At 46.3% G+C, this 24,752-nt stretch overlaps 1 protein-coding gene across 8 annotated transcripts in view; it reads left to right on the top strand.

Moving 5' to 3' along the window:
* Nucleotides 1–24,752, top strand: part of ZDHHC2 (zDHHC palmitoyltransferase 2) — a 579,224-nt gene that overhangs the window by 461,854 nt on the left and 92,618 nt on the right. For 4 of the 8 annotated variants that reach the window (XM_086962596.1, XM_086962595.1, XM_086962591.1 and 1 more), the window contains one exon: nt 5,658–5,756. The exons of the other annotated variants lie outside the window; for them this stretch is intronic. In XM_086962596.1, the coding sequence (XP_086818722.1) occupies nt 5,658–5,756 (99 nt within the window). The remainder of the gene's footprint in view (nt 1–5,657; nt 5,757–24,752) is intronic. 8 annotated transcript variants of the gene reach the window in all.

Here is a 24,752-nt window from a genome sequence, read left to right as displayed (position 1 = left end):
CAATTACGGAGTACTTCAGGGGTCCTCAATCAGCCCTATTCTATTCATTGCTTACATGTGGCCGCTGATAGGCATCATCAAGTAATTTAACACGAGGTTGGTGAACTACGCTGATGGCACCCAGCTGATCTTGTTTTTGGAAGGGGACCATGATGGTGTATGCGGGAAATGGTAAACTGGCTGAGAGACAACTCCCTGCAATTTAATAATTTTTAAACTGAGATTCTGCACTGTGGAGTGGGTAGAGTGCCACCAACACTTCCTACCAACTTTTGGCCTATTCCCACGGAGGTGCCTCTGGTACCGTGGGGACTGTATGAAACCTGGGGGTCAGCTTTAACGATAAGCTGAACCTAGAATCCCATGTCAACAAGCTGGTGGGAAACTGCTATAATCTTATTAGAGAGTTGCGGCAGGTGCTACCAATACTACCCACTTAGACCAGAGCCTCAGTGGTCAGGAGTTTCATCATGAGCTGCCTGGACTACTGTAATGCCTTGCTACTGGAGTCCCTATAATATCTGTTGGAGAGACTCCAGAGAATCCAGGTGGCAGCAGCAAAACTTGCCCTTATGAGACCACGCCGGTCATCCTCATCTCAGGCTATGGCAGAGCTGCACTGGCTCCCGTTGGCTCAAAGGGTACAGTTCAAGTCCCTCTGTTGAGTGTTCAAGGCTCTACATGGACTTGGACCCAAACCTATACAGAAGATGTTCGGATGGTATGCCCCTATTCGTAAACTCCGCTCCTCATCAGCTAATTTTGTGATCATACCCAAAACTAAGAGGGTAACCATGGGGGGTAGAGCATTTGGAGTGGCAGATGCCCACCTCTGGAATAGCCTATCCCTTGAATGGAGACAGTTACAGGATCTGATGCTGTTTTGTAAAGAAATCAAGACCTGGCTCTTCCCCGGAGTATAATCTTCTCAGTATGATGTACAGCAGCCCTAGTCAGTAACTTAGGTGTCACAGCGCCAGGATGGCCGTAGGGTTACAGCGCACTTTAGAAATGGTCATACAATACAATACAATGTTCATTTGTTGTTCCGGACTTTAATTAGTATGTTGAGGAACTCAATTTTGCTGTCATTTATTTTCCTTTCGAATCTGAGATTACAGTCATTGGTGTTTAAGTCAGCAATTAATTCTTTAGCTTGCAACTCACTGCCCCTCCAGATGATAAAGAGGTCATCTATACAGCACACCTACATTCTCACATAGTCTTCATACTGTGAATAAAGGTTGGGCACCTGTTTCTCCCAGCAACCCATCATCAGGTTGGCATAATTGGGAGCAAAACAGGTGCCCATCGCAGTGCCTTGTATTTGGCTGAAGAATTGCTCCTCAAACATAACAAATATTTTCGAGACAAAACTTAATCATGGAAATTAACATCTCCATATGTTGGAAAATAGGAGATGGAATGGGACTTCAGGAAATGTCTACAGGCCTCCAATCTGTTTTGTTTGATAGAGGCGGAAAGACTACACACATCGAGAGTCATGAGTAAGACGCCGTCTTCCCATTCTACATTCCTGATTTTATGTAAAGAAATCTTTGCTGTCTTGTATCTGCAAAGGTAATGTTTGCACATATGGACGTAAAATATAATCTACTTACTTGAAAGTATGTTCCAGCAAGGACCCTATGCTGGAGGCAATAGGTCTCCCAGGTGGCTTAAGGGCCTCTTTAAGGAGTTTCGGAAGTAGATACAACACTGCAATTTTTTTCTTCCACTCAGTCAGCATCTCATTGTATTTAATATCAGAACATTCAGTCAATTCTTTGGAGACCACCATATATTGGGGTTTCACTTACCTTATATGTATGATTTCTTTATTTTACGGATTAGGTGGGTGCGGTAATAAGCTGATTCAGTCATTTTTGTACTATATGTTTGCATGTTTTGTTTGCTGTTGTGTTACTTTAGGTGCAAGGTGCTGATTTTGAAAGATGAAATAAATGCTGATTGGTCCGTCCTGCCACATCATTATGTCATGTGGTCAGCTAACATTGCCAGATTTTATTAAAAGTTTGCAACTATGTTGGCTAAAGTACTTTCGTCATAAATTTGTTGCCATGCTCTAGATCTGGTGAGCAGGTTGCTACTGGGGTACCAGACGCAGAGCCTCTGCAGCCCCAACTACTTGGTGACCTGTCACTCAAACTATAAATGTGAGGTCCTTAGTCTAGTAAAACCTGCTCATTACTGATCTGCTATTGGCCTCAGGAAGTGTTTGGTTCATATATTTTGTGAATGTGAAACTCAGTCATTTTAAAGTCAATTTTCACACTTTGGTTCCAGAAGGTCTGAAGGGCTCCTACAGAAAAGCTTGACATCTGAACTATTACTCTGATATCTAAGTTTTATTATAGTTTGGAAGAGTGAGAATTACAAGGTGGAACCGTATGGGGGCCTTAGTGAAGTAAGGGAAAATTAGCTGGCTGGTCATTTACCTGTGCATGAGTGAGGATGAGTTCCCCCTTTCAATCTTTAGAAATTATGGGCACCCATCAACTATAGATTACATTTGTGTAACTATTATACTCATAAATCTTGTATTAAAGGGGAGATTGTGCATACAGAGTGGGGGGCACAATGCCCTGTCTGTTTAGGACAGCTGCCCATAAGCAGGCTCCAACCTACCACTAGTATCATCCACACCCAACACTCTACTGATGGCCTCAGACTTTTCTGGCGCCTCAAAGAACTCTTGAATCAACACCAGATTTTTTTCTTAATTGCTTACTAGAAGCTTGTGCAAATGTCATGTCAGTTCACTATAATGCCCTATCTCTGGCCATTAAACAGCATCTTCTTAAGCAAGTGAGGGAAGACAAGGGGGACCCATGTTGGGTCGATGAACCCTGCTCAGTGGCAAACCGGAGACTAAGGTTAACATTGGCTGTCTCCCCGAGAGTCACGCTGAGATCCGGTCTGCTCGCGAAGCATATAGGCTTGCCTTCAAAACCAGGAAGGAGGCCCTGCATAAGATAGACTGGAAAACTTTGGAACTTGCTGTGATGAGCAACAATAGTAAACTTTTCTGGGATAGTATTCGCACAGTTAGATCCAGAAATACCCCTGATAGCTCTCTGCTATTTATTATCTAAAGGAAACGCTGCAGTGATTCATTCCTTACAGCTTAGGCTATTTAATACACTGTCAGTCACAGTATCCTTATTAGAAGTAGAGTTGCCTATTCACCAAAGTACAGGAGGTAAGGTGCACTGCCTTGATGGGATCCCAATTGATCTTATTAGGTGCAGTATTCCTCTTTGGGGCACTCAGGTCACCAACTTCTTTACCAGTTCCCTAAATACGTACATCCCACGTTCACGGAAACGTTCGACTATTGTGCCTATTTTTAAAACAGAGTACTGTATGTGTCCGAAGTGCTATAGGCCAATATTCTTTATTAGATAGCACAATTGAAAATTATTGGTTGAGTGATCTACGAGCTTCTTGCTCAGTGGGCACAAGAGCGAGAAATCCTCTCTCCCTTCTAATTTGGGTTTTCTCCGAGGCTGGGTACGGTAGAGCAGTGCCTAAATCTGAGACTAATAGTTAACAAATGTACATTAGTTAGGCACTGCCCTCTGTACCTGGCCTTTGTGGACCTCTCAACAGCATTCGATTCTGTTAATAGGACCAAGTTGTGGCTGAGGTTGTTGGATATGGGTGTTGCGGTAGCTAAGGTGCCAGTGAGCTTAAATGGAGAAACATCCCCAGAATTCTGTCTTAGGCGTGGAGTGTGCCAAAAATGTATCTTGGCTCCCCTTACTTTTTTATTCTTTATATCAATGGTTTTTGCCCCCATCTGACCTCAATCCCGGCTGATACACACAGAATCACTGGTACTCAAGTACCAGCATTGCTCTATGCGGATGATGCTGTCCTGTTTGCCCAGACTCCCAATGCTTTGCGGGTGCTGGTCTACCTCTTTGTCCACTATATGGATAACCCCAACCTGGTTACCAATTATGTTAAATCCCAGATCATAGCTTGTAGGCCAGATAGAATTGATATTAGTAGGCTGGTCATCAAGGGTAAACCCCTGTGTGGCGTAAAAGACTTTAGTTATTTGGGAGTCATGTTTAATGTCTTGGGCTCCTGGCAGCCCCAGCTGTCCAGTTCATGTCTAAAGCTCACTAGGTCAGCTGGAGCAATTTTTTTATCTCCCCAGAACAAAGTGGAGATGGACCATTTCATCTCTCCTAAAGGAATATAATGTGCAATACGTTCTGGCTACCACATATGGGGTCGGTGTTTGGTATTATCCTAAAAGCTTTTCCCTCCAGCTAGAGGAAAACTGCATATGCCGGAGGCTTCTATATTTCCCACTGACTGCCTCCAGTTACATCATGCATATGAAGCTAAACCAGTGACACATCGAGGACAGGGTTAATTTAGCCCCATTATTACTTTGGGTTAGTGTGTGGGTCAATCCGCAAGTGCAGCTTTGTAGGGAAATCCTCTTGGACTGTCTTAGCCTGGACAAGGGGCATGCTATTCTCTGGCTAAGTTAACGGAAAATACTGTGCTGGTTTTTTATAGGTACCTTATCAGCAGGGAACTTGTTTTTTTTCTAACTATATCTAACACAATGGGAGAGGTCCCTCCTTTTCCGCTTTAGAGTTGGTACGGTTTGGCTGGTTATGAGTACAGGTAATCCAACTGACACTTCGGAGGGATCAGTTTTATTCTGCTCTTCTGATAGGACCTCTGTGCAGTCGCTATTACATTGCATGTTGTTCTACAATATTTTTGATTATCCCTGCAGAATTTTGCTCAAACCTCTGCTAAAATAATTGGGACACCGCAGATGTAGAGTGGCCTTGCACCACCTTAACTATTGAATACACCAGCCATTTTCTTTAGGGTCTCCTCCCTTCTCAAAGCTGAAGTTCGAGATAGGAAAGCTTTAGAGGTGTCATCACACTTGTTTGAATATTTCTGATGAAACACTAATATTATGTGTTCTTTAAGCATCTCTGGATGCACTTGTCTGCTGTTTAAATCTTTTGTATTCTATATATAATATATAATAACTAAGGTCAGCCAATGAGGGAAGGTAGCAGTCCCAACATCATCACAGAGTGGAATGGGGTCAGTGAGACTGCTAACCCCACTCTGTGATGAAGTGTCACTGATTGATACTCAACCCTGGTGCTTCAGGGCTTAAAACTGAAGCATCCCTGTGCGAGGCAATCAGTGATGCTACCCCTTGTCACTGAGTGGAGGGGCTCAGGGACATTTGCTGAGCTGAGGATGTCACACCCAACGTAGCTGTGACTTCCTCAGCCCAGCAAAGTTCAGCTCAGGCAGCCAGGAGCATGCGCATTTAGTGCATGTCTGGCTTCTGGCTGCCTGACCTGAAAATGAACAGTGTCTGTCAGGCTGACCTTTGTTCAGCCTGACAAACACTGTTCAAGAGGCGCCTTTGATGCTGTAAAGAAACCAATTTTAAAGGAACCAATTTTAGCCAATTTTTAATTTAAATTACATTTTTTTGCCAATTTTAAAGAAACCAATTTTAGCCAGAAAACTGGATTCTATATTAGTAAGTATAAATAAATCTGCCCCTTACATTGCTGTAGCTCGTGCCGTGTATTTCTCAATTGCTGTCATTGCTTTGTTTCATCCAATCTTAGCCAAGAACTTGAAATAGCTGATGCTTGCTGCACCAAGATCATTTTTCTCTTCTGCGCCTGCGTCTGCCAGCTACCAGTACGAGCAGAAAGGACATCCAGGTAACTGAAATGTGGAACATGTTTTACCACAACGTTTTTTAATACAATATTTAGGTTGAAAACCTTTGTAGTCCCACAACTATGGTCTCTTATCTTCATTTCAGTAGCAATATTTAATAAACCTTTAAATGTACGAAATTGTACAAAGGCTGCAGGCAAAGAGCTATGGTTATGTGCCATACACACCATCTGAATGGCATTGTACTTGAAGAAGGCAAGTCCATCTGCGGCTGTCTATATAGGGGCCATGTACAATGCCAGACATGCTGCTTTTTCTCCCCAGCCCAGCCTCAAAAACTAAAGTATGGTAAGAGTGCCTTGTTAGCACTCTGTCCTCAATCGTATTGCACCTTGCTATTATGCACCCAACAGGAAAGCCTCTCCTCATATTGCTCCACATGTAAGTTTTGCCTGTCCTCTACCAGTGTAGCCGTAGCTCCAATGAGCCATACCGTAATCAGAACTGCAAGAGTTCCTCCTCCCTCAACCAAAGCAATATACATATCAGTCTAATCAAAGTAAAAGATCCCTCCACAAACACCAAAGTTGCATCTGGGACTTGCTAACTGGCAATGACTGGGATACCCTCTTCTTAACGGAAACTTGGCTTAATACCCACTCAGCCCCAGATATTGTCCTCGCAGAAGGCTACTCGATCACTCACATTAAATGGGCCACCAGGGTGGGTGGTGGGATTGCCATTTCAACTGGATTTTTATGAGACTTGAGGGCGTAGACCTCATCGAGGTTCTGGTCTTCTCCTTTTGAGATATCCTCACATTTCTCGCTCTCAGGAACCTTAGTTTACTGCCTCTAATGCCTGTCCCTCAGCTCTTGGCAATCTTATTATTGAACTTAGCCCTTTCTATCTACAATATTCCAACTTTGTAGTCTTTGGAGATGTTAATGCCCACATTGATGATCCAAACTGCAGATCAGCAAAACAATTTAGAGAGGCAATGTGTGACCTTAACCTTCCCCAACTGGTAATGGGTGCCACTCATAGTGGTGGGCATACCCTGGATTTGATATTCTACAACTACCCTTCCCATTCTGTTTGTTCCTCTCTCCCACTAGTCTGCACAGAACACCTTCTAGTGCCTTTATACGTATCTCTTCCTTCAGCCAGATCGGGTTCTAACAAATCCATGAACATCTCCCGACCCTGGCGGAATATCCCTGAGTCCAGTCTTTCACAAACTAGGTCTCAGATTGAAGTCATCATCTCTGAAGGAATGGATGTAGCAATCAGCTACATCGTTTTCCAGGTAAGAACATCGCACCTTCTTCAAAAGTTTTCACACCTAACCATCAGGTTGTAAAAATCAGTGCAGGCAATTGGAGAGGAAGTGGCGTAGGAACTATGACATTAAGGACAAGTGGGCTTATAGCACTTCTCTCTAACACTTCTGGAGAAATATCAAAAAAGCAACAATTGCTTTATTTTTTTCTCAAATTGCTGCCACTGACAACATCCCCAGTACGGTTTTAAAATCATCAAAACTTTGCAGCCAGAAGCCTGAAAACTAAGTGTCCCTGTTTCTCAGTCGCTGGCAGAAGACCTTTCCCAATTTTTCCACACTAAAGTGGAACAAATGTTTTCCAAGTTCAACATACGGCCCGATCCCCCCATCCCCAAGCTAACCTCCACCAAGATGGTGGAGGTTAGCTTGACAAGATAGGAGCAGGGCTTGAGTCATTCGGCTCAATCTCATTAGTGGGCTCTAAGAAAATAATTCTTAAAATCAAATTTGTCTCGCCTCTTGATCCCTGCCCTTTCCTTTTTGCTCACCATGGCGGCACCTGCTGGCCCGACGGAGGTAGAGAGCCAATGTGCAGAGGGAGGCACTAATCTTTGCACCACCAGACAACTTGAAGGGTGTAGGGAAACCTCGCCTGACCCCCCGAACAGACCATCGCTGGGGACCAGGCGGGACGGGGACTACCCACAACATGCCATGCCAGCGGAGCCCGTATCAGGACGGGGTAAAAGAAGCCAAATAAAACGGTGAACCCATCTGACAATGAACAGACAGCAATAGATCACCAGAGGGCATCAAGGAACCTGGCTCACCCCGCCCCCTCCCATCCCCCACATCACTCAAGTGCCGGGGGCTCAGCACCAGGCCTCAGGTGCGAGGGTTGAGGGACTGGCAAGTAACATAGGAACCAACGCAGAGGGGGGCCATAAGTGAAAGGGAAAAGGAGAAAGTGTAAACCACGCCCGAGTCAAATAAAAGGGAGAAACCCACTAGCAGCAAACAGACTGCAGTAGATTACCAAAGGCCACCGCATCAATCAAATACCAGTGGGCGCGGCGCCGGGCCTTGGCCGCGGAGGACGAGGGACCGGCAACTAATATAGAAAACTATGCAATGGAGGGTCAGAAGTGAGAGGGAAGTGGAGAAAGTGCCAACACCCAGCCACAGGAAGAGCAGAAAGCTGCAAACTAGCAATACAAGCCCCAGGAATCACAGAAAACACCCCAGAGACAGAGGAGATTACGGCATACCACCATTTTGGCCCCTCAAAAGGCTTGCAGGCTGATGCAGTGAGAGGCAATATATTCAGGGCCTAAACCACAACAAAAGGAAACATTACATAGTTCATCCAATACTGGGGACAGCGCCTTTCAAATAGAAAACAGGTCGGGTGGCTAATAAAATGAAAATAAGGAAGAAAAAGAGGGAACAACCAAGGAAATCTGCGATCCTCAGTTCAGAAGCAAAGAAGCCAACCAACAGACTGCAAGTTCCCCACCAACTAGTCCAAATGTGGGACGTCAACGCAACATCGGGGTCTCGCAAACACCGGCCCACACGAGACAGTCCTACCCAGAGGCAAAAAATATCCAGACGGAGGGGGAATCCACAAATACAGCAACTGTGTCAGAAAAAATAGACAGAGTGCTAGCAGCCATAGAACATTCCAGAGTCACCATGGAAGACAAATTCTGAGCACTGGCTACTGATCTCAATCTGCTCAGATATGATCTCTGCAAATTAGCCGACATAATTAAAGCAAGTGAGAGAACCATCCAAACAATAAAACCCCAGATTAAATCGCAGCAGGGCCTATTGAGAGATCTTCAAACGAAAGTCAAGACACTGGAGGAAAAAACAGAAGACCTAGAGGGGCGCTCAAGGCGAAGTGAAATTAGAGTTCTGAACTTACCTGAAGGAATAGAAGTACTAGACCCCATAGGGTACGTAGAGACTTGGTTCAAATCATTCATTTAGGAATCTGAGCTAATTCCCTACTCCTCAGTAGAACGGGCGCATCAGTTCAAGGCACGCAGACCGCCTCTGGGTCCCCGCCTCACCCATTGTTAATAAACCTCCTACATTATCGTGATAGGGACGCAGTGCTCTGGGCAGCCAGACAACACGGACCGATTTGAGTGGAAGACGACGAAGTAAAGTTGTTCCCTGACTATTCCTACAACTACAACATGCATCATTCCTAGAGATTAAGCACATGCTGCGACAAAGAGATATCCAATACACCCCCCTGTTCCCGGCTCAAGTAAAAATCATACAGCAAGGTCATACAAACTTCTTTACTGACCCGAAAGAAGAATATGACTGGGCAGAACAAAAACTGCACGGCAAGGGGCCACGAGAAACCGGACAAAGAAATCGTGAATCCTTGAGCAAATGACTACACCAGAAGAAGAAAACCGTGCAACAGTCACAGAGACAGCATCAAGGAACCTCCCGCATCTTGAAAAAATAATAGCAGAACATAGAAAGGCCCTGCAGGCGGCGGCAGAACTGGGTCAGACGGCTGAAGCTCGGAGAGAGATAGAGGTCCCCATCTCTTCACATCAGAAGAGGACAATACCTCCAGAGAAGGCTCAATAACCCCACCAGTGGTAAACCCGCAGATGGCGGACACATTTATTGGACTTTTGCAAGCAATAGTATGAATGTACCCAACATAACTGGTGCGTTCCCCCAGACCTTGCAGACAGACAATGACAGGACAGTGGACATTGATATAAACAAATTAGGCAAGCACACACCTATCTAGCAAACACAATAGGGGGACACGCGAAAGCTCCACCGACACCACATCCACACATACAAGCTATAACGGGCCTCACAGGCAACATATAGCAAAAGAAGGAAGCCACGACACCCCAACAACGCACTAGAGTAGAAGCAAAATTTTGAACGTATCGCCTCGAGCGATAGGTCCGCTCAGTTGGGATCAATTCTCCATGCAAAGTTACACCCCTTCCCCCAGCCGAATCCCTTTCTCACTACTGAACACACCCTACAGGTGGAGAGCACCATCACAGAATAATAAACTATCTAAAAACGGGGAGAAACCAGGTACTAAGATACACCTGGGATGTAGCACACCAAATCACAAACACAGCAAAACAAGGCCAATAAGACCACAAACACAGGCATCAGTTTCTTTACAATAAATGTCAGGGGCATGCGTACAGTGAGCAAAAAGTACACCATATACTCATTCATCAAGAGACAAAGAGTGCAGATAGCTCTGCTACAAGAAACGCATTTAACAGCAGAAGAGACGGAACTCTTGCGTAGGAAATGGCGAGGGACCCTGTGTGCCATAACCTGCTAGAATTTTGCAAGAGGGACGCTGATCTGGCTCAGACCGGGTACTCCCTTTCAGGAAATCAGGAGAGCAATGGATAAAGAAGGCAGATATACACTCCTGGAGGGACTCCTAGAGGAGCAACCAATACTCAAGAGGCAGTATGTATGCCCCCAATATAGAGCAAGACAAATTCTGGGATCATCTTACAGGAGTTTTAGCCCAATACACTTCCATTCCATGTCTCACATCTCCCACCCAAACACTCTCCAACTCACAAACAGACAGAACGCCACTGAGCATGTGTTGCGCATTGGGCACTTACGGATGCATGGCGAGTCCGACATCCAAACACCAAGCTATACTCATTTCACTACTCACAACTTGCGGGTATTCCTCTGAACCACAACAATAGTCCCCAAAATTCAACACTCAGACTACTTGAGTAGGGTTCTCTCGGATCACGATGCACATATCGTAACACTCAGATGGAAGCCCCCCATCCTCCGGTACCTACCTGGAAACTGCTACGTGAATGCCTGACTGATCAAGTGTTCCGACACGAGCAAGGGAATAGCATACGAGAATATTTCACAACAAATGCGGCTACAACAGCGTCTGGACCATTAGAAAGGGAAGCATTTAAGGTGGTTGCCAGGGGAGAGTGCGTACAGCAAACAGTGGGAGTTAGGAAAACACTAGAACAGGTGCTAATAAGGACAGAAACCACATTGGCAACCCCAACCAAAGAGGCAGATGTAAACAGGGAAACCCGGCTAAGGTGGCAGCAGCCAAAACGGCATATGCGGTGACATTATTGGATCTGCATAGATATAATGTCAAAGCGTTTGCGACAAGAGCACACAGGGAGGGCAACAGAACTTGGACCCTCCTAGCATGGTTGGCCAGGCAAGACTCAGAAATAAAACATATTACAGAAATAATAGGTCCAACTTAATCCATTCGCAGGCAGAAATACTACAACTGTTCCACAGCTATATAGAACCTGGCACAGCGCAGCCAGAGGGCAATAAAACATTTCCTAGGTCCCTTCAAACATACCAGGCATCTTAGCAGCAGACAAGGCATCCCTGGACACAAAGATAATGTCTGCAGACATAACCCATACAATCCAGGTCTTGGCACATAACAAGGCCCCTGGAATGGTCAGCTTTCCACTAGAATACTATAGTTCCTTCTCAACCCTCCTGGTACCCCGCCTAGCGGAGATGTACGATGATGCATTAGAGCGAGGCGAACTCCCGGGCTCACTTAGAGAATTCAACCTGGTGACATTTCCGAAACTGAATTGGGACCCAAAACTCCTGGCCTCAGACAGACCCATTACTTTACTGACAGCGGACTGTAAAATTCTGGGGAAGATACTAGCAGACCGATATACTTAAATTCTTCCACAACTGATCCACCCTGATCAATGTGGATTTGTTGGGAAGAAATACATCACAGAACATACGTAGGCTGTTCCATGTCCAGGGTGGAGCAAGCGCCAAATAACCAAGGCCCACGTGCCTGGTTTTGGACCTGGAAAAGGCCTTTGATACACTCACATGGCCGTGCATGTTCGCAGCTCTCCAAAGAGTGGGCCTGGGCCCTACTCTACTAATGTACACAAGACTATTATGCACAAACTTTCCTGCGAGAGTTCGACTGGGATGATAGATTTCAGCCACATTTCGAGTAGAGAGGGGTACACAGCGGAGGTGTCCCCTCTCCCCAATACTCTTTGCTCTTGCAAGGGAACCCCTAGTGATTTGTCTGCGTCAGGAGGGAGAAACTGGGATAGTCCAATAGGGGGTACGGACCACAGTGTATCGTTGTGCACAGACGATCTATTACTGTACGTCCGCGACATCACCGCACACCTGTCTCTAATCTGGACAACACTAGCGGAATTTGCAGAAGCGTTGGGGCTTAAACTAAACTAGGGAAAATCCATGTGTTCTGGTGGAGAGGAAAGAGGTGGTCCAGTCCAGGGCCTTCTCTTGGATCCCAGCGTTGTGGAGGCGTGTTCGTAGTGTGTGGTGACAGACCGTGTTGAAGGCGGCTGACAGGTCCAGGAGAATTAGGGCCGCCATTTCTCCGTTGTCCAGCAGGGACTTGAAGTCATCGGTGGCGGCGATGTGGGTAGTCTCGGTGCTGTGGTTGCTGCGGAACCCGGACTGGGAAGGGTCCAGGATGTTGTTCTCCTCGAGTTAGCGGGTCAGTTCTTAGTTGACGGTCTTCTTGATGACCTTTGCCGGGAACGGGAGCAGGGAGATGGGCCGGAAGTTCTTGAGGTCCTTGGGGTCCACCTTGGGTTTCTTGAGTAAGGCGTTGATCTCGGCGTGCTTCCAGCTCTCCAGAAGGATGCAGTCTCGAAAGAGGTGTTGATGACTTTCCGGAGATGGGGTGCGATGGATGTGCTGGCTTTGTTGAAGATGTGGTGTGGGCATGGATCTGACAGAGATCCGGAGTGGATGGTGTTCATGATTTTGATGGTGTCATCATCGTTGATGTTGGTCCAGTAGAGCAGGCGGTTGGTGCGGATGGTGGTCGCGGGGGCGGAGGTCTCATTGGTTGTCGGGGCGGTTGTGGCATTGAAACTGTTGTGGATGTTTGTGATCTTGCGGTGGAAGAAGGTGGCCAGCGAGTCGCACAGGTCTTGCGAGGGTGGGACGTCGTTGGTGTTGGAGCTGGGGTTGGAGAGTTCCTTCACTATGTTGAAGAGCTCTTTGCTGTTGTGCGCGTTGTTGTCTAGGCAGTCTTTGAAGGAGGCCCTTTTGGCGGATCTGATGAGTTGATGGTGTCTGTGGGTGGCATTCTTGTGGGCGACATGGCTGTCCGGTGTTCGTTCACGGAGCCAGATCTTCTCCAGCTTTCGGCAGGTTTCTTTGGAGGCCCGGAGGTCTTCAGTGAACCAGCTGGCTTTCTTGTTGGTATGATTTTGGAGGGTTTCTTGATCGGGACGAGGGTGTTGGCGCAGTCGTTGATCCACTGTCTGAGGTTGCGGGCGGCGGTGTCGGGGTCGGTATGGTCGGCGGGTGGGCTCTGGGCGAGGGTGGTGGTTAGCTGGTCTTCTGTGACTTTGCTCCAGCAGTAGTGAGTATCTGTTGGGTGCGGTGGTGCGTGGTGGGTTTCTTGAAGGTGAAGTGCAAGCATTGCAGGAAACCACAGGCCTACCAGGCATTAACACATTGGAACCCTGCGCACAGACAGTTTTCCGGTGGCGGAAGACACAAGACACACAAGGTACAGAACGCTTCCTAACTCTGTAATTACTGTTGGCAAAAAGAGGAATAGCCATGTCCTGGAGGACTCCGGCGGGGCTCCCTATGGCGTCCTGGGTGGGGGCAGTGAAAAAATTGGGCGAAGCAGAGGAGGAATCAATTAGAAGTAAAATAGTGAGAGGGATAAGTAAACATCATACATCCATGGAATGGGCTCAATTCCTACACCAATTCAGACAACAGATGACGAATCACCTTCAGCATCCCAGACCGAGATAGCCCAAATGACCCAGAATACATCTGAAGAAGCACACAGAGAGACCAGTCAGCCCCAAATTAGGAACTCGGCATTGTGACGCACACAGACACTGATTATACAGGAAAGACCCGTAGAAGCTGCTACAGATCCCTCACAAACCTAGACACATATAGCTAACATCATAATAATCGGCAAGTCAAATACCCCCGCCTGAACATAACCCATATAACCCTCTACAGTTAATCCAAGTTAGACCTAAAGTTAACTGTTATGAAAGCATACCGGTAATTTTTCAGACTGGAACACACAGGAAGGACTCGCATCGCAAGTCACAACAAAACATACTGCAACTTGAACAGCAGTGCATGCAGACACATTCCCTGCATTAGGCATAAGATGCCCTAACCGAATTACTGCACACGTAAACAGCTGATGTAGAAATGTATAATATGTATGTAACAAACGTGATGCAAAAATTATAAGCGTACGTAGCATATGAAAAATATGAGAATGTCAATAAAACATGTTAAAAAAAAAAGCGACACCTGCCATTATTTCACAAATGATTGCCATTTTTAACCAGACTTTGGAAAATGGTGATGTGCCTCTTAGTTAGGAAAAGGCACTTTTGATTCCTCTGTTACAAAAAGCAAATGCTGACCCATGCCCCCTGAGTAACTACAGGCCCACTCTCCCTTCCTCATCTCAACAAGATGTTACAAAATGTGGTTAATCATCAGATCACCAGCTATGTGGAATAGAACAAGATTATACATCCTAGCCAGTCGGGCTTCCGTGCTGGTTTCAGCACGGAACTAGCCCTTCTTGGAGTAACCAAATATTTCAGAGGTAACCCCGATGCAGGGAAGAAGGCGGTGATCATCTTATTAGATCTCTATGCAGCCTTCGACACTGTGTTCCACAAGATCCTTTTACAAATGCTGGAGCATGTGGGCTTCACTGGCCGCTCTCTGAAATGTCTACGCTCCTATTTAGCAGACATACAATAGGTGGCCGTCCTCTCCCCTTTACCTCCCAGTCCAGGACCATAAGCTATTGCATTTCTCAAGGTTCATCACTAAGCCCCACACCTTTTATCTGGCCCCATTATCTTTAGTTGCGCCAAGTTGGGGTATGAACATTGTCTCTTATGCGGACGATACTCAACTAATGCCATCCTTCCACCAGCTCAATCACACTGTAATTCAGGACTTTTGGGGCTGTGTTGCGCCCATTGCTCGATTGATGCATAACAGCTGTTTACAACTCAATTCTGACAAAATTGAGATTCTGATGTTTAAATCGTCCCCTCCACTTGACATACTGTGTCTCTGGACCTCTGACTTAGGGCCTGCCCCCACCAGTTCTACAGATGTCAGGAACCTGGGGATTATGACAGACACTGCTCTTCCCTTCAAACTCCATGTCAAGGCTACTTCAGCTACCTGCTTTGGTCTGTTAAAATCCTTGAGAAAGCTCCTAAAATACCTGCCCAAAACGCTTGTGAGGGTATTGTACATGCACTTATCACCTCCAGGTTGGACAATGCCAACGTATTCTATCTTGGTGCCCCCCAGAATCTGCTGTCTTATCTGCACCATGTACAGAATGCCGCAGCCAGGCTCATTCTGAATATCCCCAAGCATCCTTCCATCAGACTAGGGCTCAAAGTACTTCACTGGCTTCCGATCAAATCTAGGATCAAATTTACGATGCTTATGATCACTCATAGAGCACTCCACCAGAAGGGTCCTAGATTTATCCAAGACAAGTTTAAACGCTACACTCCAAGAAGGGCTCTTCGTTCTTGTAACCAAACCCTATTGTGCATCCCCAGATTCCGCAAAGCCAGATCTGGCAGCAAGTCTTTCTCGGTTCTGCCCCCAGTCTCTGGAACGCTTTCCCACCCTCCCTACATACCATTTCTAGTGAAAGCCTGTTCAAGGCATAGTTAAAAACAGTGCTATTTGGTGAGCTGCAACCTTCCGATCCTACCTGATATCATGCGAACGCTAGGACATTTCTTCTGAAGCAGGAGTTGCGCTCTATACATATTTCTTAATTTATTTAGAGGAGAACTGGAGTTTCAAGATTATGTGTTTTTGAACCATAAGTCTGGGTGGCTTTTAGAATCAAATTTATGTTACTTAGAAAGATGTTCAACAGAAATGTTGAGAATGGAAGGCCCAAGCACACATCCTTTTCGAACTTCACTGGCCAATGGAAATGACTAAGTCATTGATATGAATGGGTCACATTTTACTGCAAGTACTTTCCAAAGCTTTTCTAATGGGAGATAATAAAGAAGGGACATTTCCTACTTGCACTATTTACCTCTGTTTTGCACTGAAGGAACCTTTTAAATTTACTTGTTGCTGCGATTGTGCTGCACAACCGCAGCCGAGTTGGGGCTACAGTCAGGTGGGGGGTCGCCATCTTGGACGAGGAGTGGGTCGGCAGACTAGTGCTCGCCCCTCCCGCCAATCCCCTGTATAAAAGACGCGCTGCCACTAACCCGTGTAACTTACATGCAAAGGATCCCTGAGGCGGAAGCCAGGGAAGCTCTCTTTGTTTTTAAAACTATTTTAAAACAATACTTGCACTATTTACCTCTGTTTTGCACTGAAGGAACCTTTTACATCTACTTGTTGCTGCGATTGTGCCGCACTTGCCCTCACGCTTCCCTCTCACTGCCACAGCTGAGTTGGGGCTACAGTCAGGTGGGGGGTCGCCATCTTGGACGAGGAGTGGGTCGGCAGACTAGTGCTCGCCCCTCCCACCAATCCCCTGTATAAGTGCCCACGCTTACTAGGAAGAGCAGCGGGCGCGCAGGCGGCGCGCCGAAGGCGCGCCAAAGGCAAGCCCATCTGCGCCAGTCCGCGCCAGACCTGGCCAGACCGGGCCATGGGCCTATGCCCCATATACCATCAATCTCGTCCCCCATTAGCTACATACAAGAAACTCTCCTTCAGCTTAGGAATACCATCTCAGCACGCTGTCCTCACACGAGCTCCCTAGAAGAACAACAAACGAGATGCCGTCAATGTTCATATAGCTTAAAGGCTTCCACCTCACCAAAGAAGCACTGGGTAAAGATGGCCTTACTCAACTGCTGGTCCCTACCCAAACATAGCACAGAAATCAATCTGCTCCTGCAGGAGTCAGAACTAGAGGTGTTGTTTCTCACAGAAAAGTGGCTCACCCCAGCATCCGACCCTGACATAGTCAAAACACTGCCACCAGGATATTTAATCAAACGCCACAATAGACTCTCCGGGATAGGAGGCGGAGTCGCAATCATCTACAAAAATCATCTGTCCTGTCGTTTTATAGACAGTCCGATTGCGAAAATATAAATTTTTCTATTCAGCTTTCCCCAATAAAAACATTCTAAGGTATCCTTGTTTATCGTCCGCCAGGACCACAAGGACAGTTCCGCAATTCACTAGTGGATGCTACCAACTCCTACGTCTGTCTAGCCCCCAACTTCACCATCCTAGGAGACTTAAATATCCACTTTGATGATCTGTCAGACAAAGCAGCGGAAGACCTTAAGGCAGACCTATCCTCCTATAACCTCCATTTGAAAAATCATCAGCCTACTCACATTAAGGGTCACCTTTTGGATCCTATTTTTTCGAATGTTCCCGAATTGATTGCAGAAGAGTCCCTTCCCATCCCCTGGTCGGACCACTACATAATTCCCTTCAAGTATCAAATTTCCATCGAAACCCCAGACAGACCCCTCCCCAGGCTCCATCCCGCCCATGGCCTAAACTAGACACAGTAGCCTGGACTTGCAAACTTGCAGCCACTGCCCCAATCCTCGATTCAGACCCGGCGTTAGCGGATCAACAACTCCGCACCTGGATCAAAAAATCCCTTGATTCAGTTCTGCCTAATAAGCCTCTTCCCAGTAAGAAAGGAACATTTAAATCTCCCTTGTTTGCACCCGAGCTGCGCGAATTAAGAAAAAACTGTAAAAAGCGTGAACGCTTATGGAGAAAGGACTGGGCGGCAAAAAATAAAGGAGAATATAAAGTAGCCATAAAGCGCTACAAATCCAGCATAAAAAACGCCCAAGCTGCCTACTCCTCTAAAGAAACCTACCGTATCATCCGTTTATTGATGAAAGTTCCTGAACCACAGCCTATTGCTGATCCCTAAGGCTCCAGATGTAATCAGTTAGCTGAGTTATTCTCCTCTAAAATTAACAACATCTTAAAAACCCTCCCCACCCTCAATACCCTCCCAGACCTGCCAACCTCCCCTATGACATCCGATGGCCCCTGCCTTGACTCTTTCTCCCAGGTAACTACGGAGGTGTTCCTAGCCACCCTAAACTCAGTTAAGAGCGGAGCACCGACAGACCCTGCCCCTACGAATAAACTAAAACTGGTAGCCCCCACGGTGACTCCCCTCTTCACTAACCTAATCAATTCCTCCCTCAACCAAGGCATTGTCCCCCCTAATTGGAAAAGGGCCATAATCAGAGCGCTGCTGAAAAAATCCCACCTTGACCCCTTAGATCTGGCCAATTTTAAACCGATCTCACTTCTCCCCGGTATCAGCAAGGTGGCTGAAAAGATTGTTAACCAATAACTTTCTACCTTTCTGGAGTCCAATGACCTCCTGCGTCTCTCCCAGACAGGGTTTAGACCAAGCAAGGCACAGATACCGCCCTCATAGCTGTGATCGAAGAAGCAAGAACCATCTTGGATGCAGGGGGAACAGTGGCAGTGATCCTCCTGGACTTAAGCACTGCATTCGACACGGTGGACCACGCCATCCTCATCCACTGGCTTAATAGAGAGGGAGTCACTGGCACTGCCCTGGCCTAGCTCAAATCTTTTTTGGAGCATAGAACCTTCGAGGTGGCTGACGGGCATGCTCATTCCAGAGCACTACCCTTTCAGTGTGGGGTTCCTAAGAGCTCCTCCCTGAGCCCCACGCTTTTTAATGTGTATATGTCTCCTCTGGAAGATATTGTGACACCTTTTGGTATAAAGGTAGTCATGTATGCCGACGACATCCAACTTGTCATCTCTCTAAATCAGTTGACCCAATGCTTGGACAACCTTGCCACCTGCCTTCAGAACATCTCAAATTGGATGAGCGACTCTCGCCTTAAACTTAATGGGGAGAAAACAGAGATCTTCCTACTTGGCGACTCATGCAAACTCCCTACCACACTCTCATGGCCGTCCTGCATGGGAACATTCCCCACCCCTAAAAAAGAAATCAAGAGCCTTGGCATCTGGATTGACCAAGATCTCAACTTTAAAGCCCAAGCGAGGAAAACTGCTGAAACATGCTTTGTCCTCATGCAGACAGCACAGAAAATCCTCCCTCTAATCCCCCTCCAGTCCAGAAAACTCTTTATTCAGGGCCTAATCATCTCAAGACTGGACTACGGAAATGCCCTGTACCTAGGGGCCCCAAAATTGGTCATCAACAAACTGCAACACATCCAGAATGCAGCAGCCAGGCTCCTCACTGGAGCAAAGCCCAGATGCTCCGCTAAACCTGCTCTAACATGACTACATTGGCTCCCAATCCAAGAAAGAATTATCTTCAAAACCCTCTGTATCTCGCACAAAATCCTTCACGGCAAAGGCCCCCCCCCATTCTGAGACCGCTCATCAAACCTCACAAAGCCAATAGACAGCTGAGACCAAGTACCCTCTCCCTGGCCAGCGTTCCTAGAATAAGAAGAGCACGCTCAGGGGGACGCCTCTTCTCATACAACCCCCCAAAGCTATGGAATGCCCTTTCCCCCAATTTCCGAAGGGAAACCAACCTATTGGCCTTCCGCAAGTTACTAAAAGCCTGGCTCTTCCCCTGAACATCCCTCCCTCCCTGGATCTAGCATGTTGAGCAACAGCTCTGGGACGCCAACGGGTAGCTATGCGCTTTAGAAATCCGAAATAAAAAAATAAAATAAAAAAATTGTTTGCAGAGTTACCTGTTTTTATAATAAAACTTTACATCTCTGGTGCTAATCCTCAGTTCCAGTTCAGTTATTAAACCTGGGCTAGCAATACAGGATCATTTGTCTCTCATTAGGCCAGCATTGAATCCTCCCAGATAATCTATTGAATAATTTTCTAAGCAGCCTATCAGAAAATATTGTCATAATTGTCTGATTTAATTCTAACTTTTTTTGAAAAATCATAGCACTCTTCCACTATTTTGGAATGTGTGTGATTGGAAAGATGGAATATACTGTGAGTCACAGGGTCCATGTCACAAGTTTGGACCCCACTTTTTTTCAGATTTCTGGGGGTTGATGCAGGCCTTCACCTTCTGCACCAAAGAATCTTGAATGAAATTGGAGGGGGTGAACTTTCTTTACTATCACAAACTGATTGTGAATACTCTGATGTCTGTCATATCCTGATCATGTAATGCTGTAAATCAATTAAACCATGAAATCTCAGTGTTGTTGCATTTAAAATTTGGTAAGGATTCAGTTGACCCTTTAGCGGTTAACTTCAGATTGGTTCTCATGCAAAGCTTTGTTAGGAAAAGTGTGTAGACTGAACAATTCAGCATTTTTTTATTATCAGGCCAATTTTGTAATGCATGCACTTTTTATACATTGTTTGGTGAAAAACCAAAACAGCTTCTGGACAAAAGATTGATAATGTATAAGTACCGTCCAATTTGTTGGAGTGTTGAAAGACAATTCTAACATAAGATTATCTAATGCCGAGTCTGATCCTACAATTGCCCTCTTGTTAAGGAGATTTTGTGATTGTTTTTCAACAGATCAGCATGATCCACTGATAGAACGAAAACTCCTTTGGAGCGAAGAGCGTTGCCCCACTTAAAATTCCCCCAAAGCCCACAGAGATGAAAACTAAAATGGTAGTTCATTAATATTTTATTTTTCATCCCCCGAGCCCAGCATCAGAATGGGGACACGGCAGCTGCTGTCTGACAGCAGCATCTGGTATTGCATTGTTTAAAGTGCACATGTCTTTTTGGCTGGCCGTCTTGAGGAAGGCCAGCTATGCATATGCACTTTAAAACTCCCAATCCAGCTGTCTTAAGACAGCTGGGTTGAGAGTAAGTTCAGTCCTCCTTTGTGCTGTGGAGCGCTGAGCGAGGCCGCTTCCTCCAATCAGGGTGCTGCTCACTTGCTGCATGTGAGCTACGCCAGGACTGGGCAAGGGGGGTTCCAGCATCTGGTTCCAGTTCCTGGATGAAGAAAAATTGTAAATAAAAGTTGATACTTGTATAGCGAGCTACTCACCCGCAAGGGTCTCAAGGCGCTTGTACGAATACCGCTGTGGAACCCATCCTGGCTTTCCTTGTGAGGCGTCCACTCCTGGGCACCCCCAAGGTGGAGGCCAGGCATCCTTAGCGTTGTGGGGGCCGTTGTGGAGATTAAGCAAGCTATTGCCCAGAGTTGCAGAGTGGGACTCCATGATTGGAATAGGCACCGAGGCGAGAATTATCAGGTCCGTGGATTTATTTTTTCTTTTTTTTGAGCCCAAGACCCACCGAGGCGGGGAATTGAACCCTGGTCCCAGGCTAGACCTCTGCATCAGGGTCTGCCGCTCTAACATTGAGCCACACTTCTCCAAGAAGGGATGAAGAAGGGGTCCAGAGTGAGAAAGTCATGTTAGGTACGGTTTCTTTTGTTTTTTTTTATACTTTTGGCCCCCCCTTTTTTTTATTTTTTTTATTTTAGTTTCTTATATCGCGCTGGACTCAATCCCGTAAGGGTATCTCCGCGCTTTGCCGGCCAGATCATTAACAGAGTCAATAGGATTGATTAATGGGTCTGAGATGCTTCCTGAAAGAGGAGAGTTTTAAGGCCTTTCTAAAGGACAGGTGGTTGGTGGTCATTCTCAGGTCTGTTGGAAGTTTATTCCATAAGGCAGGGCCGACTGAGGAGAATGCTCGGTCTCCCTGTCTAGATTTTTTTGTTGCAGGGGGTTTCAGAAGAGCTTGGTTACTTGAGCGGAGTGACCGGCTGGGTTGATACAGCTCCAGTGATTGAGAAAGGTATTTAGGACTATCCCCATATAAGCATTTGTGGACCGTACAGCATATCTTAAAACTGATGCGCTGCCGTATAGGGAGCCAATGCAGCTCATCCAACAAGGGCTTAGAGGGAGTCCTAGCCGGTGCACTCATGACCAATCTGGCCACAGTATTCTGAACTACCTGCAAACGGCCTACTGCATCTGCATTTGCTAATGTCAGCAGGCTGTTGCAGTAGTCCAGGCGGCTAGTAACCAGAGCCTGTACGAGTGTCTTCCTGTAGGTGTCAGGGAGATACGGGAAGACTCGTCTTAAAAGGCCAATGGTGTGGAAGCACAGTCCTGCGATATGGTTGGTATGTTCCTTAAGGGTCAATTTTTTATCAATTTTTACCCCTAGGTTTTTAACGTGTGGCTTTGATGTTGGAACTGGACCCAAATCCAGCGGCCACCAATCTGGAGACCACAAGAGACTTGCTTTGCCGAAGAGCATAACCTCTGTTTTTGCAACGTTACATTGGAGGCAATTTGCGGCCATCCAATGTGACACTGCCCTCATATCCTCAGCAAAGTTTTCCTTGACTTTAGGGCCAAGGGAGCTGAAAGGGTAGAGGAGCTGGGTGTCATCAGCGTAGGAAACCGGTGTGAACCCATACTTCCGCACAATCTCAGCAAGGGGGGCCACATATACATTAAACAATGTAGGGCTAAGGCATGAGCCCTGTGGCACCCCCTTCGTGAGCTCCCTCGAGGTGGAACGGTAGGGGCCCAGGCTGATAGATTGCGACCTCCCGGAAAGGAAGCTCTCCAGCCAGGATAGTGCTAAGCCTCCGATCCCCACTCCCTGCAAACGGCTGAGAAGGATGTTATGAGACACGGTATCAAAGGCCGCAGACAGGTCCAACAGCACTAGAATCATGGATCCCCCTCTATCCTGTGACATTTTGATCTTATCAGTCACCGAGAGGAGGGCCGATTCAGTGCTGTGGTTGGGCCTGAACCCAGATTGTGATTGGTCCAGGCCCCCTGTCGCCTCGATAAAGCTGGAAATGATGGTGTTGACGTGTTTCTCAGCCAGTTTGCTAATAAAAGGGAGGAGGGAAATAGGGCGGAGGTTGGAGAGTTCTGACCAAGGTAGGGTGGTATTTTTGCGTATAGGGTTCACTACCGCTTCTTTCCAGGGTTGTGGGAGTTGTCCTTCGGCAAAGGAGAGATTCAATAGTTTTTGAATAGTGGGGCCTAGAGATTCCGTCAGGGGGAAATCATTTTAGCAGGAATCAAATCTGTGGGGGAGTCGGTCTTCATTTTGCTAATGAGTGTAGTCAGATCTTGTAGAGTTATTTCTGGGAGTACATGAAGGGTATTCCCAAGGGTCACCGTTGGGGAAATTACAGAGGTCTCAGTCTCTAAAGGACCTGAGACTTTCATGATTTTCTAATATATCCCCTCAATTTTGTCTTCGAAAAACTGGGAGATTTTATTACAAAGATCTTGGGTAAAAATATCCGGGCTCTCACACATTACTGGGTTAGTGAAGGCCTGTATAATTTTAAATAGCTCTCGAGTTGAATTGCCTGCCTCTGTTATTTGGGAGGTGAGACTGATTTTCCTCGCTTTTTTAATGTTTTTATAATAAGTGGTCATAGCTACCAAGTATCGATTCTTGTCTACCCCCTTACGTGTCCGTCTCCAATGCTTCTCCAATTTCCTACACCCCTGCTTTTCTGTTTTGAGGGCCTCAGTGTACCATGTTTCCCTCTTAGCTATAGTTGGCTGTTTAACAGTTTTCTGAGGAGCCAGTGTGTTAATGGCTGTCATCAGTGTGGAGTTAAATTTAGAGAGGGATGTCTCAACGTCATCCGAGTTTAGAAGTACTGGCTGCTTCCAGACTTGTGCGAACCTGGCAGGAGTGACTTTATGTCATGGTCTACGTTTGATGGGCTGCGTAATAAGGTGATTAGTAGGTTCGGGTAGATGCAGAAAAGAAAAGTGTAGCATTTTGTGATCAGACCAGTAGATGTATTTAGGGGGATGACAATAAACGTTAGGGAGGGAAGTAAAGATTAAATCCAAGGTGTGGCCACCTATATGGGTAGGGCCAGTGTTACGAAGGTGAAGGTGACATAGATGCAGCCAGTCGCTGTCTTAATTCTTGTGGAGAGATTGAACAGCTCAGGGGGTCCCCTCAGCACAGTACTCTGGCCTGAAAGCTCCTGATTAAATCCGGAGCATGGGTCCCTTCATGTACCTTGCAGGGGCGGGGGCTCAAGTTTTGTTACCCTTTTGTAACGTGCCCTTGCATAGCTCTGGTAGCCGCAAGCGCTGCTGATGGACAGAGGGAGCTTGACCTGCAGCACCAGCTTCCAAAATGCTACAGTTGGCAACAGAGTACACTTTCCTCCACAATCTGCCCTTGTTTTCTGCTTGTAATTTTACATGTTCAGTCTTTACTTGTGTTTTAGTCTACACTTCTGGTTGCATTGGGAATCGTGGTTTGGCTTGGCGTTCAAAGCCAAGAGTTATTTAGATTGTTAATGTCTAATCTATTAAAATTGAGCTGTGAAGACTTTAGCCCAGATTTTTTTTTTTTTATGAACACTGTGTACCAATTACAGCCTTCCAACACGATACAGAGGTGTGTTTTTGCTCTCTAGCAAAGGATTTGCTCTGGAAGCATACCCTTCCAGAAAGATTTCTATGATTAAACAAACTAAAAAGGTAGCTACGCATTGGAGATGTGCTTTGCATTGTGGCTCAAGGACACATTTTTCCTGCTTAGTTTTTGACACAAAGCTTAGTTTGCCTGTCTCAGGAGCCTGGCCTTTGCATCAAAACGCAAGGGTGTTTGTGTTATTCTGCCCTAGTTAAGTCAACTTGACGCAAAGCTGCACAATAGATATGAGCACTGTGTATAGCTCACCTTTCCAGTGCAAAGCACTTTTTG

This window comes from Lissotriton vulgaris, chromosome 3_1 (assembly GCF_964263255.1).
Source record: "Lissotriton vulgaris chromosome 3_1, aLisVul1.2, whole genome shotgun sequence".
Lineage (NCBI taxonomy): Eukaryota > Metazoa > Chordata > Amphibia > Caudata > Salamandridae > Lissotriton > Lissotriton vulgaris.
Note: the sequence above shows the minus strand (reverse complement) of the source record. Positions and strands in the feature narration are given on the sequence as shown.